We start from the raw sequence: 16,626 nt of genomic DNA, 5'->3' as shown, positions 1-16,626 counted from the left end.
GAATATTTATACGCATGTGATTCTTAAAAATTATTTCAACAAATAAATATTCATAAATCATTTATTATACGGGGAGAATAATTTATTATGTAAGGAGAATTTTTATTTCAGAATAATATTTAAAAAATTTGAATTTATTCATTTTAATTGGTTTTTAATTTTAATTTTCAATATTATAATTACGTGTATTTATTGTAAAATAAATGGATGATTAAATATTATACCGGATATATTGTAGTGGTAAACACTAACGCTCAATATTCAAATACTGAAATGAAAACAAAATGAAGCTATGAAAGTTTGATCAATACCTTGTTAATATGATTCAGTTTTCCAAACAAATAGACGTTTCTAGTAGAAAAATATATTAAATAAACGAAATGGATTACTCGCTTGGATTAAAAGCCATAGAACCAGGAGAATTGGAAATATATGTAACAACTTCTGAGCCATCGAAAATTGATCTAATTGGAAGTAAATCGTATGTTTCTTTTTAATATTTTGCTATTTATTTTATTTTTCTTTTGATAATATATTTATTTTTGAGAATTATTGTGAATATTATTTACGGTTTTGTATTTCAGATGGGTAGAATGGCATCATCGTTTCCAGAAATTACACCAACAGGCAGTTTTAGAAGCAGCTAGCTTGCAGGAAGAAGTCACAAAAGATGCAATCATTTCTCATGGAAAGGTAGTAATTTTCCAAATGTATTTAATTACTATTTCATTTCTATTTATTTCATTCATTCAAACCCTTATCCTTACCTCAATGGTGCATAGGGCACTGCATCATATAAACGCAGTGTTATCTTGATCGTTAACACATGAGGGAAAGATGATCAGCCCTCCGCTTCCGGTACCAGTCCAAGGTAATATTGAATAAATATAAGAGTGAAAAAATCACTTATATTTATTTGACCACCCCTGGGAATCGAACCCGGGACCTCCAGTACAGAAGCCGAGCATGCTGACCATTACACTACAGAGGCGGACTGCTTTTTATAAAGAAAGAATAAGAAAATAGAAAGCAGACATTTAACTATGCAACAACAATGAAATAGAAAACATAACAAATTAATAATATGCAAAGCCTCTATTTTAGAGGCTTGTCTCCAGATAGGGTAGTGAAAATAGGGAAGGTGAATGTAAAAAATATGTATAATCACAAAAACTTCTTAGGCTTGAATTTATTTTGCAATTGGTGAGAATCGAATACATTACTATTATGTGACTGCCGAATCAGTTGATGAAATCTTTATATTATTTCAGATACCGCTGTTGGTGCATGAAGCAATTTGTATTTGCCTGTGGAGACAGAAAATCTTCCCTAAAATTCTAGAATTGGATCCAGACCTCACCCATACGTTTCTTCTTTATGCTGTGGTTTGAATACCTATTTTTAAATTATGTACATAGTTGCATCATCCCTAGAAAATATATACAGCAAGGACCTCTATAATATGAACGCCGAAAATTTATTCCCTGTTCGAACTAGTAGAGCGTTCGGACTACAGTGCAGAGAATCTGTGCGGTATTTTTATCAAATAAAACTACTATGCACTCTCAAATTTTTAAATATATTTTTTCAACTTTTTTAAAGAAAGCAAATATTTTAGTTGGTTGAGATTTATTAAATGACAAGTAAAAAGCTTTGTCTCTCAATTTACGTAAAAGCACTATCCTCTCTGGCACAGGAATATCCACTTGTCAACCCATTCTAGGCATGTATTTAAGAGATTGAGTGGGCGTTTGGATTACAGAAGTGTTCGAATAAGCGGAGGTCCTGCTGTATTTGGGAAGTATGTTTTCTAGGGATGGAATGATTGATAATTTTACAGAAATGAGAGTGAATGATGGGAACAAATTAAATGGTGCACTGAAATCAGTTTTAGCAAAAGTTAAAAAAAAAACATTTTACCGAATGCTGATCTGCCTGTGCACAATGGAGTCCCGGTTCCAACCTTAATTTATGGAAGTGAATCATGGAGCTGGCAAAAGAAGGAAGAAAGTAGACTGAATGATGTCAAAATGCGATCTCTCAGACTAATGTGCGGCAAAATGATTTATGGTAGGCGAAGATTGTTTGCAAAGACAGATTGGTGTGACATTCAATTCTATCAGCCTACCACTGCGGATAAGCGGCGTGATGGTTAGGTAGTTAGTTTTAGTCGCATCATAGTATTTTCAACCCATTTAGATTGATTCATTTGAAATATCATCCTCAGATTGAAATTATAACTCTTACAAAATCTAATCAAACCCTAGTCAAATTATCAATGCAATAAGTTTTAGGACTCAACAGTATTTTGAGCGTGTCTTAATTTTTATCCACGAATTCTGGAGTTACTTCACTTGGAAGGTATTTAAATCAAGATATTTCTATTCATAATTCAAACATTGGTGAAGAAGAATATGGAAGTCTGGGCATTTACACCAAGACTGTTTTTTGGCTCTTAAACCAGCCAATGACAAGGGTCGTAAGCTTTGTAAATGCCCAGATTTCCATGTTCTTCTACATCTTTGTTTGAAATATCTATAAAAAATCTTAATTTAGAACTTAACTAGCTACACAATATGCAATTTGTTTACCAACTTAACTCCAGCCATTTGGTTTGCCAGCAAGTTAATTTTTATTGTACAACTAAGTCTGAATTTATTTTAGCTCTATCATGAAACTGTAGCCGCGGGTTTGCTTGAAATAGTGCTGTTTGATGAAGAAGCATGCTGCGCCATTCCCGATATACTGGTGGACCTCATAGACTATGCCGTGGAGATGTTGTCTTCCCTTATTGGGCTGGTGAAGTAAGTTTGGTATTCATTTTTACAATGGCATCTGTGTAAACTGTACAATGCAAACTGCTAGATACTCTTCTTCAATCCCTTAAACGCACCCGATGGTGCATAGGGCACTGTATCATGTAAACACAGTGTTATCTTGATTGTTAATAAATGAATGGAAGGTTATCAGCCCTCTGCTTTAGATACGAGCCCCGGGTAATATTGAATAAATATGGGAGTGAGAAATCACATATATTTATTTGACCCCCCCTGGGAATCGAACCCGGCACCTCCAGTGCGGTAGCCGATCGTGCTGACCACTACGGAGGCGGACTAAAATACTCTATATACTCATTGTATGCTATTTGTCATTTTTCCTGACATTTACACTATATTGATCCCATTGAGATGTTTTGCTGTAGGCGCATGCATATACAGGGCTTACGGCCATCATAAGCTGGTTTAAGTGATCACTTTACACACGTGTAACATACATTAATTCTACCCATCAATTCCATTACCCATTCTTTTTTTTAAATATTATTTTAGCTCTGGTTACCTAGAAGAGAAATGCACCCATTCTAACCCAAAGGAAAATGTTATTGAAGAATTGTTGATGCAACAGAAGGATCTTCAGTTTGATATCGGTATACGCTGTCTTACTATCATAAGGTTCTTATTTTCTTAATTTATTCAATGCTTTTCTATTATAATTATTGTTGTAAAGGTGCCAAGGCGTATCAAAGCTCCACCTCAACATATTTTTAAAGACGTAGCGTCTTCCTGTTTTCATTTCAACTTAAGTTTTCTGAAGGGTTAAAAAATATATGTCATTTTGAAAATAATGTGGATGTAAAAATCTGTTACGGATAATATAAATTACGGTGTTTTTAGGTTGTGGAATATGATCAGTAATAACTCTCGCTAGTACTTTGATTTATCGTAAATAAGTATTATGTACTAGGTAGCTCTAAGTGAGTGACTAGTTTCTAGGAGAGGCAAATCTAGAATACGCTTGCCAGAGTATGCTATGATATCTACATGGTTGCTACTATGTTGTTGTCACAATATGCCACCAACATACCCACATTTCTTACAGTTTAGAAGGAGGGAGAGGAGTTTTAATGCCAACTAAGCAAGCACCCTGGGACTATTCAATTTAAGACAACACCAGTATCTGTTAGTAATGATGCCTTTCAGTCCTCAGATTTATTATTAGATTTTTTAAGCCTGAATTTTATTATTAGTTCCCTAAAGTTGGGGACTGACCGGAGCATTTAGTTGTAACGTAATGTCGTTACATCGCTCGCGGCGAGCATCCGAAACTATGGATGGAGCGCTCGGCTCGCAGTACTGACTATACCAATGCTCGCATCGGAATGTGTTACGTTACGACAAAATGTCTCCGGTCAGTTCCTACCATAATACTTTTGCTGCTGTATATCAAATTATCCTATTGATTGATTGACAAAATAAATAATGAAACATTTAAATGTCTGCCCTCATTCAGTTGCCTGGCCAATGTCCTCAACAAAATCCATGTGTCGGCATCAAGCCGCCTGTATGCGACTCACGACACCGCACTGCTGTTGGCTGAACTTCTTCAGCTGGAGCCTTGGAAGAGGCGGGATCAGGATGGACAGTTGCTACAATACATTGGTTAATACCTTTTTTCAATAATATTTATTAATTCACATAACTGAAATTTAACAGAATTCATTCATATCTCACTCATTTAATTGACAAAATTCATCCTCAGAGAAAATTACCATGAACTAGAATAAAATTGCACTTTTAGTGTTAAACGTCCATGAAACTTCATTTTATAAATCTTTTATTCCTTTCGAAAAAATCATTACAATATTTTGAAAATTGTATACAATCTTACAAATACACATCATATCAGCCCGTTGAGGTCCACTGCTGGACAAAGGCCTCCCCCTTCCGCCTCCACTCCTCCCGATCCTGCGCCGTCCCCATCCACTGTCTTCCAGCAAACTTCCTGATGTGGTCCACCCATCTCATCGGTGGACGTCCTTGAGGCCTCTGGTTCCTCGGTCTCCACACCAGAACGCGTTTCGTCCATCTGTCGTCGGTCATTCTGGCTATGTGACCGGCCCATTTCCACTTCAGCCAAGCAATTCGCTCTACCACGTCACAGACCTGTGTCTGGCGTCGGATCCAATCGTTCCTTTTTTTGTCTCTTAATGTTATTCCAAGCATAATTCGCTCCATGCTCCTCTGTGCAACTTGCAACTTATGGGAGGATTGCTTGGTCAGAGTCATTGTTTCCGCGCCATAGGTTAGGACGGGTAGAACGCATTGGTTAAACACTCTTGTCTTGAGTGAGTTGGGAATGGGGCTTTGGAATGTGGAATTAAGCTTTCCAAAAGCTACCCAAGAGAGATTTATTCTTCTATCCACCTCGCTGGTCTGGTTGTCTCTGCCGATGGTGATTTTGTGACCAAGATAAACATAGCTTTTGACTTTTTCTATAGGTAGATTCCCATTGATATTGACGTTTGTCATCAATTTAGTCTTTGCTATATTCATCTTGAGTCCAATTTTGGCAGATTCTACCTTTAGGTCTTCAATCATCCCAGTCATCTCATCAAGGCTCTCGGATATAAGGACAATATCATCTGCGAATCTTAGGTGGTGAAGCCGCTCCCCATCGATATTCAGGCCTTTTTGGTTCCAATCTAGACGCTTAAAAACATTTTCTAGAGTGAGTGTAAAGAGTTTTGGAGATATTGTGTCCCCTTGTCTTACGCCTCTCTGAATAGCAAACTTGTCCGTATTGTCGTGTAATTGGATTACTGACGTAGCGTTGCCATATATGTTTTTCAGGAGGGTCGCATATCTCTCATCTATTCTACTGTCTTTCAAAGCGTCCAAAATGGCCCACATCTCTACAGAATCGAAAGCCTTCTCATAGTCAACAAAAGTCATCACAAGTGGTCTTTTGTATTCGTTATACCTTTCTATCACCAGTTTAAGGGTCTGCAGATGGTCACTTGTGTTATATCCCGAGCGAAACCCAGCTTGTTCTCGTGGTTGGTAGAGGTCCAGCTTTGCTGTGATTCTGTTCAAATACACATACCCTTAATTTATACCGTGAGGGATTATTATAAATATGCGAGGATTTTTTTCCATGTAAAGCGGTGGAACGGCTTTCCGGCACCTTTTTTCAGGGATAAATTATTATTTTCAAAATCAATTAGACGAAACAATGTTTGCGCGTAATTACAATCTAAATTTATCTAATGAGTATTTAAATGATGTTTGAATATATTTTTTTTAATAATAAGCTTGACATGAAGTGAGTTCCAGGACTTATCTGTTTAAAAAAAGCCTTGTGAATATGTATATATTTTAGATATCTTAGTGCATAAATATTTCATTAAAAACTTAGATATTTAAAAACAAATTGTCCAAAAAAGTTGTTGTTAAAACCACATTTTAAAAACATTTTTCCACTGTTAATTAGATCAAGCGGTATTATCATATGTTAAACTATATTTATGAATGTTTCAAGATGGTAAATGGAAGAGTCCCATTCCCGATGAAGTGGAGAAAATATGTCGAGCTGAGACCATGTGCTGGCTCGCATTGTGGAGACTTTTACTTAATCCTGATATAGGAAACTATTATGAAATCAACAACACAAGGAAGACACACTTCTGCAAGGTACTGTTGTCTGTTTTATTGTGATTATAAAACCTGATTTCTGTACAAACTATCTTATAACATATCTGAAAAATAATATATATTGAAAAAACACGATAATGTCTCATTATAAATTAAGTTAAAAATCGAGTTGTGACGTTTCAACATTGAAAACCAATTACATCAGTTTTATTTATTATTTTAAATACAAATTTTCTTGAGCTATTGATTTTTTATCACTTTAATAAGAGTTTCAAACCATGAAGAAAATTATGCATTAAACTTTGAAAATACGACATTAAATAATTTCTTGAAAACAATTTTTGCTCTGATTTTCTAAACTTATTATCACAATAAACAGCATGATTAAGATACAGATATACTAAGTCTGATTATGGCGGCTGCTGAAATCAACATATCCAAAATTTTCAAGGATTTTTAATAGGGTTTATTTCAACTGAAGTTAATAATATGATTATACCTACGTTTTTAGAGAAAAAAAAAGGGTGTTTTTAAAGGGCATCAGCCGCAGGTAAAGAGTTAACGGAGGTCCTCTGAATAACAGCGTTAACAATTCATAAAGGTTTTTTTTATTATAACTATTAGAAATCCATACCTAATCACCTACAAATAAATATGTTGCATTCCTTCAATTACCCCGTTATGTCTTGCAGCATTGTTTAGAGAACCCTTTCAATTACTAAATATCAGTTGCCGTGCGTCCTACGCCTCCACATCTCTTCCCTGACTCAGAAAGTGTCAGATTAGCGAGATTTTACCATAATATAAAATTAACGCAACATTTGTTTGTATTTAGCTCTTATACAAGCTAACCGATTCACAATTGGACCAGCTGCCGATATTGATAGATCTCAAGAGATCCCTAGGGCAGTTGGCTGTGGCCGACACAAGTATACCTCCGTCTGCCGGGCGGCCTCTCCTGGTAGAAGTCATACCGCAGGTATCCCAAAATCTCTTCAGTGTGAGAATTCTTTAACCTCACCGAATACTAAAACAGACTTATGTTGACTTCCACAGATCAAGCCGTCGATAATGAAGAGGGTCACCAAGAAGTCCAAAGTGATTGCCAAATCACAACTGCAACATTTCTTCAAACCTGACAACAACGAATTGATTGAGCTGGCCAAAGTGTAAGAAAAGTTACATTATTCAGTATTTGGTGACATACGCCAATGAAAAAGGCAGACCATCTAGTACCTGGGTTCATTCAAACCTCAGGGGTTCGGTGAGTCAGTCTCCCGGGCTCGGCAGAGGTCAAAACACACACCGACTTATTGTACGATATTATGAACAATGATGTGACGTACGATATATTCATTTACCTAGAATATTATTTGAAAGGAATTTATCAAATTGTTGGGTAATATATCCAAAATTAAACAAGGTTTATTGGATTGAATTCCACATTTATTGTAAATAAATGTAGAATTCAATCCAATAAACCTCGTTTAATTTTGGATATATTACCCAACAATTCAATATGGAATTCTACCAACTGTCTGCAGTTACAATAAATAAGGAATGTATCAATCTAGCAATAAAAATAATACAAGAGCTCAAACGCTAAAACAATGCACGTACTCCGCATCGTACCTACATTTTTTTTTTACTCGGATGGGATTTTAAATAAATCACAACAAATGTACTAGATTCATTGTCACAACGTGTCGTCATTGCGAAATGTGATTTCCGAAATCGGGGAATCACATAGAATAGAGAAGTGATAATTTCCTGGCTAAACTGCCGCCCAATAGTCGAATTGTAACTGTTGTAATGGTACCTTGTGTGATACCTTTCTTAATATTTTAATCCCTCCATACTATTTCGAGCAACAAAAGAATTAATTTTCCAATTAATGGTTCGGTGAACGGGCATATGAAACTGGTTGATTTCGGTACATCCAACACGGTTAAGAACCACTGATCTAGTATGTCTGTGACTTTCTTTGGGAGCAAAGTCATACCTCTGGGAGTATTGTCACTAAGTGATGGTATGTGACAGTGTATGTAAATGCCGACAAAAATAATATCTAAGCTTCCTATACTTCAGAGATAAAATATTACTGGCACCGATAATCATACAAAATTAGATGACCTGCATTTTGATTTGAGGATGTCCAAACGACCAATTACAATATAAATTTCAGAAGTCCGCTATCACCATTAGTGCAAGAATTGTATGAATACTCGTGTAATTTATCAAAACTTGACATTCTCTTCCTAAAATTTAAACATGTCAACCTATGAGAAAAAAATCTAGTTTTTCTCAACGCCATTAGAAATGACTTAAACATAGTACTTACGCAGACGTATCACTTGTACAGTGTAAAAACTTTAAAATTTTTAGTGTTACCATTATCCTTCAGACCTATGTGCAAATCTTCTTATTCTTCTAAACGTGCAAATACCCGAGTATATATTTATTATCTCCTTTATGGCACAAGCAATATCTCCACTTATCCACCTTTTAACAGTCATTAATGACATGTAACAATTTTTTTGATGCTTATTAAAAGATTTTTTCTCTAGGGAGAGAAAAAACTAATACGTAGTCTTTCCAAAAATGCATTTTTAAATCTAGGGATATTTCTTCAAGCCGAGGATATATTTTAATAATTGTTGAATGCAACTGAATTTAATTATGTAGTTACATAATTAATAGCTTTGTTATTATAGTTTAAGTTCATCATACTCTTCGGAAGTCCTGGAACACATGGATGATGGAGGAGCTAAGTGCGCCGTGTGCGGTGACAAGGCCGCCAAGAAGTGTTCTCGCTGCAGGAACGAGTGGTACTGTGGAAGGTAAACAACACTCCACTGAAACTATCCGGTAGAAATTGACCAAAACAAACCGGCTCTTGCAAATCTAATATGTACTGTGATAGATGATGCAGTAAAATGAACAGCTTTGGCTGCTAATACTTGTGAAAATCATGTCTCTCATTTAGAAAATGGCAATGCTGTAGCCATCTGCCAACACACTGTATGGAAAAGATGGTACATAACAACCAGTGTAAAACTAAAGCAATGATATTCTACCATACAGAACCTAGAGCGCAGTAAGAGCATGTAATAGGTGTTGCAAGGGCCTCTTCACTCATGTATGTATATGACGATGATATTGACATGATTTTTTATTGATATAAGTTTTTGAGTTGTACCATGATGGATGAATGCAAAAACCCTAAAAATAACGCCAATATTAACCCTATATACTTGTTCATAGTTTGGTCTTTATATTCCTCTACCAAATATGTACCTATATTTTGTGTTACTGGGTTTTAGGTTCTGTATGGCAGTATTGAGGTGTCAGTGTGTATAAATTATGTCTAGATCAACCAGTATGTATAACTATCTAAAGAGAAATTAAAAAAAATAGTTATAATTTTCTTTTCTAAAAAGTGAACATGTTGAATTTATCCAAAATTCTTTTATATTTTCAGAGAATGCCAAGTCAAGAGATGGCCCAAGCATAAAGATATTTGTGATCAGTTTGCGGCGATTGTAAACTAGGTCTCACACAACATTATTTTAAGAGCTTTCCCATATTAAATAAACTTTTTTCCTGATTTAAGTTTTGAAAAGCCACCAATATCATAACAATAAATAGAAAGAAAGATGGTGCATATATTTTCACCTATTTAATGTTAGTAAATTTTGAGGCAATTAAAATTAGGGTAAGATCTTTGGAATGAAAATAAAATCTTTTTTATTTCATAAACATATTTATTTCCCCAAAAAAAACAAACATATTTATTGCCAATTGTTGAATACTGCCACGAGGAATCACAAGTCAGCCTGTAAAAAACAAACAAAGATTGAATATCATAATTTTTTTAACAAAAAATAAAATACACAGGTGTTATTAGATCAGAGGTCACCAGGCGTCATCTTCACGAGTTATATTTTGGGTTCGATCAGAAGAGGGAGCCTGTTATAAACTCATCACAAAATACACTGCATCAATGACAAAGCGAGAGCCAACATTGACAAAATTAAACTTAGGCTATACCGGGGACGTGGACATTTTAATGTGCAGTACATAATTTAATTTTTTATATACATTTCAAATGCTCCATAAATTTAAAACACCTTATTTGTGAAAAGACCCGATTGAGCTAGCTAAAATTTAAAAATATAAAATAAAATCTGTGAAAGTTTTAAACCTTGAATAAGAACATTGGAGCAATATATAATTAAATTTGCAGAGCAAGTTTACAAATCCTGTAAAATTATCAAATATTTTACTTCCAATATGATAAATTGACTTGGGAAGTTTTTCACAGTACATTGTGATATGTACACAGGTCTACAAAAATATAAATACATGCATATTTTTTAAATTTTATATCCCTATTAATACCTACAAATGAACAAAATGGGAAATTTACATAAATACGTAGAAAAAGTGAAGAGTTATTTTTACGATTATTATTATTATATTACCTGTTAAGTTTATTGATTCTGAATCCAATTCAGGTGATGGTAAATTACAATGTAGAGAACCCTGTCAAAAAAAATAGCTCTGTTAGAATATGAAAGGACACTAATTGAAGAAAAAATAGACATGGTTCAGATCAGATGCAACCAGGCATTCTCTTCAAAATATTAATTTTGGGTTCGATCAGATGAGGGAGCCTGTTAGCATGTCATCACGATATCAAAAACATTTAACACTAACAAAAGATTTCCTTGCCTCTTCCAATTCAAAGAAAAAAAGCGGGGAATGAAAACGGTTAATATATCGCTCACTCCTTTCAAAAACGTCATAAATCAAAAATCGTGAATTTTGAGTTGTGCATGTTTTCGGAATGCCCAGAAAATGTACTATATACCAGCAAAAATGCATATTTTAAACTTAATATTTACCCGCTACAGGGCAGAAAATGTTGTTTTTGCATTTTGAAGAAAAGGTATTGTTTAATGATTTTTTTAAATATACTAAATATTTTTCAAATGGAGAAAAAACCTTCAGGTTTTACCTAAAAAGATCTGTTGCACAGTAAAAAAATCAATAAGTGGCTTCATATTTATTTTGAATACATTGTATTATATTTTTAAACTTTAAAATCGTTCTCCTGAAAAATCAAGTATTTTGATTTATGACGTTCTTGAAAGGAGTGAGCGATATCTACTCTTTCTGTCATTCGCTCTTTAAAAAAAATGGTTATAGTTTTATTAAAATTTATTTCTAAAAACCAATGCCAAACATTATCAGTGTGATTCTGATTCAATTCAACTCATCAAATGATTGATAATCATTTCACCTTAATTATAAAAATAACTTGATGTCATTATTAAGATATATAGAATAAATACATTCGCCTTTTTTCAAAAAACAAAAAGTTACCGTTAGATTGCAACAGTGACCAAAAGTCAATTTGATAAATTAAGCCAGTGAATTTTATTTATCTTATACTACGGGTGGAGGCTTAGTAAAAATAAAAAACTAATAAACACGTCACATCCATTTTTTAAATTTTATTTACATAATTAAGAAACAAAATAGTAACTAACAAGGACACCAAAAAAGAAAAAAAAATACTGTTTGGACTGTTTTAAATTACATACCTACTTCTAATTTTAACTTCAATAACTAACTTTGTGCATGGAGTTAATGAATCAATAACTCTTAACAATCCAATAATTCTTCAAACGAAAAATAATTATTTTTAATTGATTCATCACATCACTAGCGATTAATAGATTTAACCCTTAAGGGATAGCCCTTTGTAAATGAAATTTTAATAGGACATACTTACTTTTTGAGATTTTGATGCATCTGCCACTAGGAATCCATATGATTGAATAATACCTGAAGGAAATAACAAAACAAATGAGAAAAACCTTAAAGCTTTGTTGTTATTCATGCATATAAGGTTTAGCATCAAGTACAGTGGAAATTCTCATTATGAGTAATTCGCATAGTGATAAAAAAATGTGAAAAAGTTGCTCCCTTAATAAGCGACATTTCACATAACGAGTTACAGAGAAAAGGCAAGTCTCTTTTTCCCGACATTCACTCGTCAACTGGGACTTCCGCACTATTCAAAACAAAAAATGTTTCGCTTAATGAGTAAGATCCTGGAACGAATTATGCTCGTTATGAGAGGTTCCACTGTATTTCAGACGTAACCAGGCTTTGTCTTCATTGTTTTTTTAATTGGGTTCGATCAGATGAGGGAGCCTGTTGTGATGTCATCATTGAAGATATTATAATTGAAGTTTTATGATCAATTATTTAAACAAAGATAAAATTTAATTACCGTTAAATTTAGTCCATGATCCGCCTGCTTCTTGCAGCTATTCTTCCTGAGAAAAAAGATGTAAACTGTTAACATAATATCCACATAAAATGACCTAAGGCAACATTTTTCTTTTTCAATCAGATATTTTATTTTCCAACATTTCTGTTTTCGGTCCACTACTTTTCGAATCATCATTTAAATATCAACCACGAATAATATATATTACGCCATGAAAAAAAAAATTATAAAATGTGTAATGCTTTTAAACATTATATCCAACAAAATACATTTGGTTTATTATATTTAGTTTCTATTTAAAAATAACAATTTTCAATCAATTGGAAGCCTGGTGTCCAAATGCGGATATGCGTCTTTGTTGAACATACAATTAAAATAACACAAATAGTCCAACGTACCGCTTTTTACACCTTTAGTGCAGATAAGAGAAAAGCAATTAGATTTTTTAAATATAATTCATTGATTACAAGGACAACTGGGCCCCATATTTTGTAACAAGACTTAATCGTAATTGAGATAGAATGGAAGACTGCAACAGTCTCAAAATATCAATGGGATAAAAACTTTTTAAATTGGATCCCTCTCGTATTATATATGATACTATGTCGAAGGATTAAATAACTAACTAAATTTATACTCACATACTGCCCATCTTCCATGAGAAATTTTAAATGTAATATTTAAAATGCATTTCATCATGATTTCCGTATGTAGATGTAAAGTGCTTCATCCATTCCTACCAATAGTGAGATTTTGGTCACCTGCGGATGTAATAAAATATTGTTAAAACCCGGCTGACAATCATGATTGTAGTTCAAATAAATATATATTGTGCTTCATCAGATAGGGACGAAAGACATTGTCGAATTGTCATCAATACAAATTCAGTTGAACTATGAAATCATCATTAAAGTCTTGTAAAAAAAAATAATCATCAATACTTAAAATTTCATTTTTGGCAACACCGAGAATCAGAAATAAACTCGCCAAGTGTGAATTACTAATCAGACTGCAATAGAGGGCTCCATTACTAATGTGCAAAGGCAAATAACCGCAAGTTAAAAACAGTAGTTTTGAGATTCGTATATTCTAACCCTTATCCGCACCCCAATGGTGCATAGGGCACTGCATCATATAAACACAGTGTTATCTTGATCGTTAACACATAAAGGAAAGGTGATCAGCCCTCCGCTTCAGGTACCAGTCCAGGGTAATGTTGATTAAATATTAGAGTGAAAGAATCACGAAATCGAACCCGGGACCTTCGGAGCGGTAGCCGAGCGTGCTGACCATTATACCACGGAGGCGGTTTTAAGTTAAACAAGTTTGAAGTTAACTTAAAATGATCCTTTTTGCCAACACATATCGCTCACTCCTTTCAAGAACGTCATAAATCAAAAATCGTCAATTTTCAGTTGTGCATGTTTTCGGAATGCCCAGAAAATGTACTATACTACAGCAAAAGTGGCATATTTTTAACTTAATATTTACCCGCTACAGGGCAGAAAGTGTTGTTTTTGCATTTTGAAGAAAAGGTATTGTTTAATTATTTTTTTAAACATTATAAATATTTTTCAGATTGGAAAAGAACCTTCAGGTTTTACCTAAAAAGATCTGTTGCTCAGTAAAAAGTTCAATAAATGGCTTGATGTTTATTTTTAATACATTGTATTATATTTTTACACTTTAAAAACGTTCTCCTGAAAAATCAAGTATTTTGATTTATGACGTTCTTGAAAGGAGTGAGCGATATATCAATTTAATACAATTTTGCGGCTTTTTGGATAATGAATATCTCGGTAAAGGAAAGAGATAGAGCAAAATCTGTGATTTTATATGATAGAGGCTAATTATAAAAATGCTTTGAGCCGTGTTACGCTAAACAGCCGCAACTTGAGTTATGGCTAGTTGCCTTTACACATTAGATTAGCTAACTTATTTTATAGGAAGGAGAGAATTCAGATTATAAATGCTAGATTTTACATACGTCACATTTATTATAGTATGATTATTTTTACCTCAATGGTGCCACCGTGTTCCGGAGATCACATCACAGACACGTGATAATCCTCTGAAAAATTTAACTTTATTAATACACGATATTTAAATAATGTAACTGTTAATTCAATTTTCTTTATCTCAGATAGGGACGAAAGACATTGTCGAATTGTCATCAATACAAATTCAGTTGAACTATGAAATCATCATAAAAACGCATAATATAGAATTATTGGTGTAACAGCTCGGGAAATTGTTTTCACTAATTAAACGCCTAAGCAGCTTACATTAAACATTAGGAATACATTCATTATAATAAGTGCGATAAAAGCACGGAGTGAAACACGTGGCAGATGAAAAGTTGAATTACCGGTAACCTCAAAAAATATATAATTCGAAAATCTAAATGGAATTAGCGATTTATAGTGTACGAAACTTACTCAGCATTTGTTTGAATTGTGTTGAATATTGGAAATCGCAGAAGTCCATCCTGCAAGGCTGCTGTTTCGAAATCAAATGAAACACGAAACCCGATCCCGTCGGCCACCAAGCTGCACCAAGCCCTTCGAAATAATTTTCAATTAAATTTGAAGCCTGGCGGAAAAGGAAACAAGGATTTTATCATAGACAAAACGAACGGAAATATTGCCTTTATAAATAAATTATTTTACCAAGTTTTGCTAAAGTAGTTACCTAACCATTGTCTCCCCCTTTATGAACCATGGTACCTTCGAGTTTTTTTATTCATATTTCGGTTTCGAGATTGGAGAATAAAAATTTTGATATATATTTTGACACTCCGAAAAGTAATTTGTTTTTTTTTTTGTTATATTTAAAAAAATTAATACCTTTTTATTTTTTTCGGTTGAAATAATATAATTTTCCTTTCATATTCATTTGCTTTTATATAATTATCAAGCTATACGTTCAAAACAGTAATGTGGGATCAATAAATTCTTTAATCCGATAGTGGTATTGTTTATAGTACAGGGGTAGAGAATATGTAACGTTTTAAGTCTATAGGTATGGATTAAAATTTTACAGAAAATAAAAATTTAATATACGGTACATGCTCATTCTTTTGATTTACCCACATCATAAATTGCAAAGGCACTGCATCACAATAATACAGCATTATTTTTATACTCAGACAATATCCCATAAAATTACTGTACACACCAAAACCCAATTTTACAGGGGTAGTCTTTTTCTAAAATAAATATCTTGAGTTGTGTTATTAATATTACTTTAATATTGTCTACATTATAAAAAATGATTATTTTTAACTACTGCAATATTCACAAATTGATAATTATGAAGCTTTACGAACATTAACCACCCTTCTTCTCGTTCTAACTCTTATCCTCACCCGATGGTGCATAGGGCACTGCATTGTATAGAATCACTTTTTTCTTGATTGTTAAATACACAAAGAAAAGGTGATCAGCCTTAATAATAATAACAAATAATAAATTTGGATAATTTATGTGGCACCATTTTCGTATAATACTACCTCAAGGGCGCAAGGGGCAAACCTTCCGCTTAAGGTACAAGTCCAGTGTCATATTAAATAAATATTATACTGAAAAATCACTAACATTTATTTTGACCCTCTTGGGAATCGAACCCAGGACCTCTAGCATGGTAACCTCACGCACTAACCACTACACTATGGAGGCGGATAATATTTACACATTATTTTTAAGTTCATATTATTTCGGATGTTCACCTGACATAAAATTTATTATATATATTAACTGTTTGGATTATAAAGCAAGTGATTATTTGAATTGTACAAACAGTATCCTTTTTCTCAGCTTCTGTTAATACTTATTTTACTTGACAGATAATTTTGTAATTCAAATAATGCATGAAGTAATTCAAATTATTTGG

At 33.5% G+C, this 16,626-nt stretch overlaps 1 protein-coding gene, 1 long non-coding RNA gene and 2 other non-coding genes across 4 annotated transcripts; 1 reads left to right on the top strand and 3 right to left on the bottom strand.

Moving 5' to 3' along the window:
- Positions 1–253: 253 nt before the first annotated feature.
- LOC148313347 (zinc finger MYND domain-containing protein 10-like) lies at positions 254–10,190 on the top strand. Its single transcript, XM_088264332.1, has 11 exons — positions 254–481; positions 585–693; positions 1,272–1,385; positions 2,665–2,804; positions 3,330–3,452; positions 4,291–4,439; positions 6,319–6,470; positions 7,267–7,410; positions 7,488–7,600; positions 9,146–9,271; positions 9,913–10,190. The coding sequence occupies exons 1-11, from the start codon at positions 381–383 to the stop codon at positions 9,980–9,982; spliced, it is 1,341 nt and encodes a 446-aa protein (XP_088120458.1). The 5' UTR covers positions 254–380; the 3' UTR covers positions 9,983–10,190.
- LOC148313344 (uncharacterized) lies at positions 10,181–15,285 on the bottom strand. Its single transcript, XR_015837961.1, has 7 exons — positions 15,174–15,285; positions 14,754–14,806; positions 13,377–13,496; positions 12,736–12,781; positions 12,232–12,284; positions 10,916–10,976; positions 10,181–10,267 (listed from the first exon to the last, which is right to left on the bottom strand). It is a non-coding gene; the product is annotated as an uncharacterized LOC148313344 (long non-coding RNA).
- Positions 13,567–13,651, bottom strand: LOC148313346 (small nucleolar RNA snR60/Z15/Z230/Z193/J17). Its single transcript, XR_015837978.1, has one exon. It is a non-coding gene; the product is annotated as a small nucleolar RNA snR60/Z15/Z230/Z193/J17 (small nucleolar RNA).
- LOC148313345 (small nucleolar RNA snR60/Z15/Z230/Z193/J17) lies at positions 14,867–14,951 on the bottom strand. The gene has a single exon (XR_015837985.1). It is a non-coding gene; the product is annotated as a small nucleolar RNA snR60/Z15/Z230/Z193/J17 (small nucleolar RNA).
- Positions 15,286–16,626: the final 1,341 nt, after the last annotated feature.

This window comes from Brachycentrus maculatus, unplaced genomic scaffold (genome assembly GCF_059751285.1).
Source record: "Brachycentrus maculatus isolate JH-2025_06_01 unplaced genomic scaffold, ASM5975128v1 h1tg000015l, whole genome shotgun sequence".
NCBI lineage: Eukaryota > Metazoa > Arthropoda > Insecta > Trichoptera > Brachycentridae > Brachycentrus > Brachycentrus maculatus.
The sequence above is the reverse complement of the archived record's forward strand: the minus strand, read 5'-3'. Positions and strand labels throughout refer to the sequence as shown.

Excerpts from the sequence above, each read along its gene's own strand:
- LOC148313347 (XM_088264332.1), top strand. The coding sequence starts at position 381 with ATGGATTACTCGCTTGGATTAAAAGCCATAGAACCAGGAGAATTGGAA. Across the intron at positions 7,601-9,145 it reads TTGATTGAGCTGGCCAAAGT|TTTAAGTTCATCATACTCTT; the intron begins GTAAGAAAAGTT and ends TTGTTATTATAG. Across the intron at positions 9,272-9,912 it reads AACGAGTGGTACTGTGGAAG|AGAATGCCAAGTCAAGAGAT; the intron begins GTAAACAACACT and ends TTATATTTTCAG.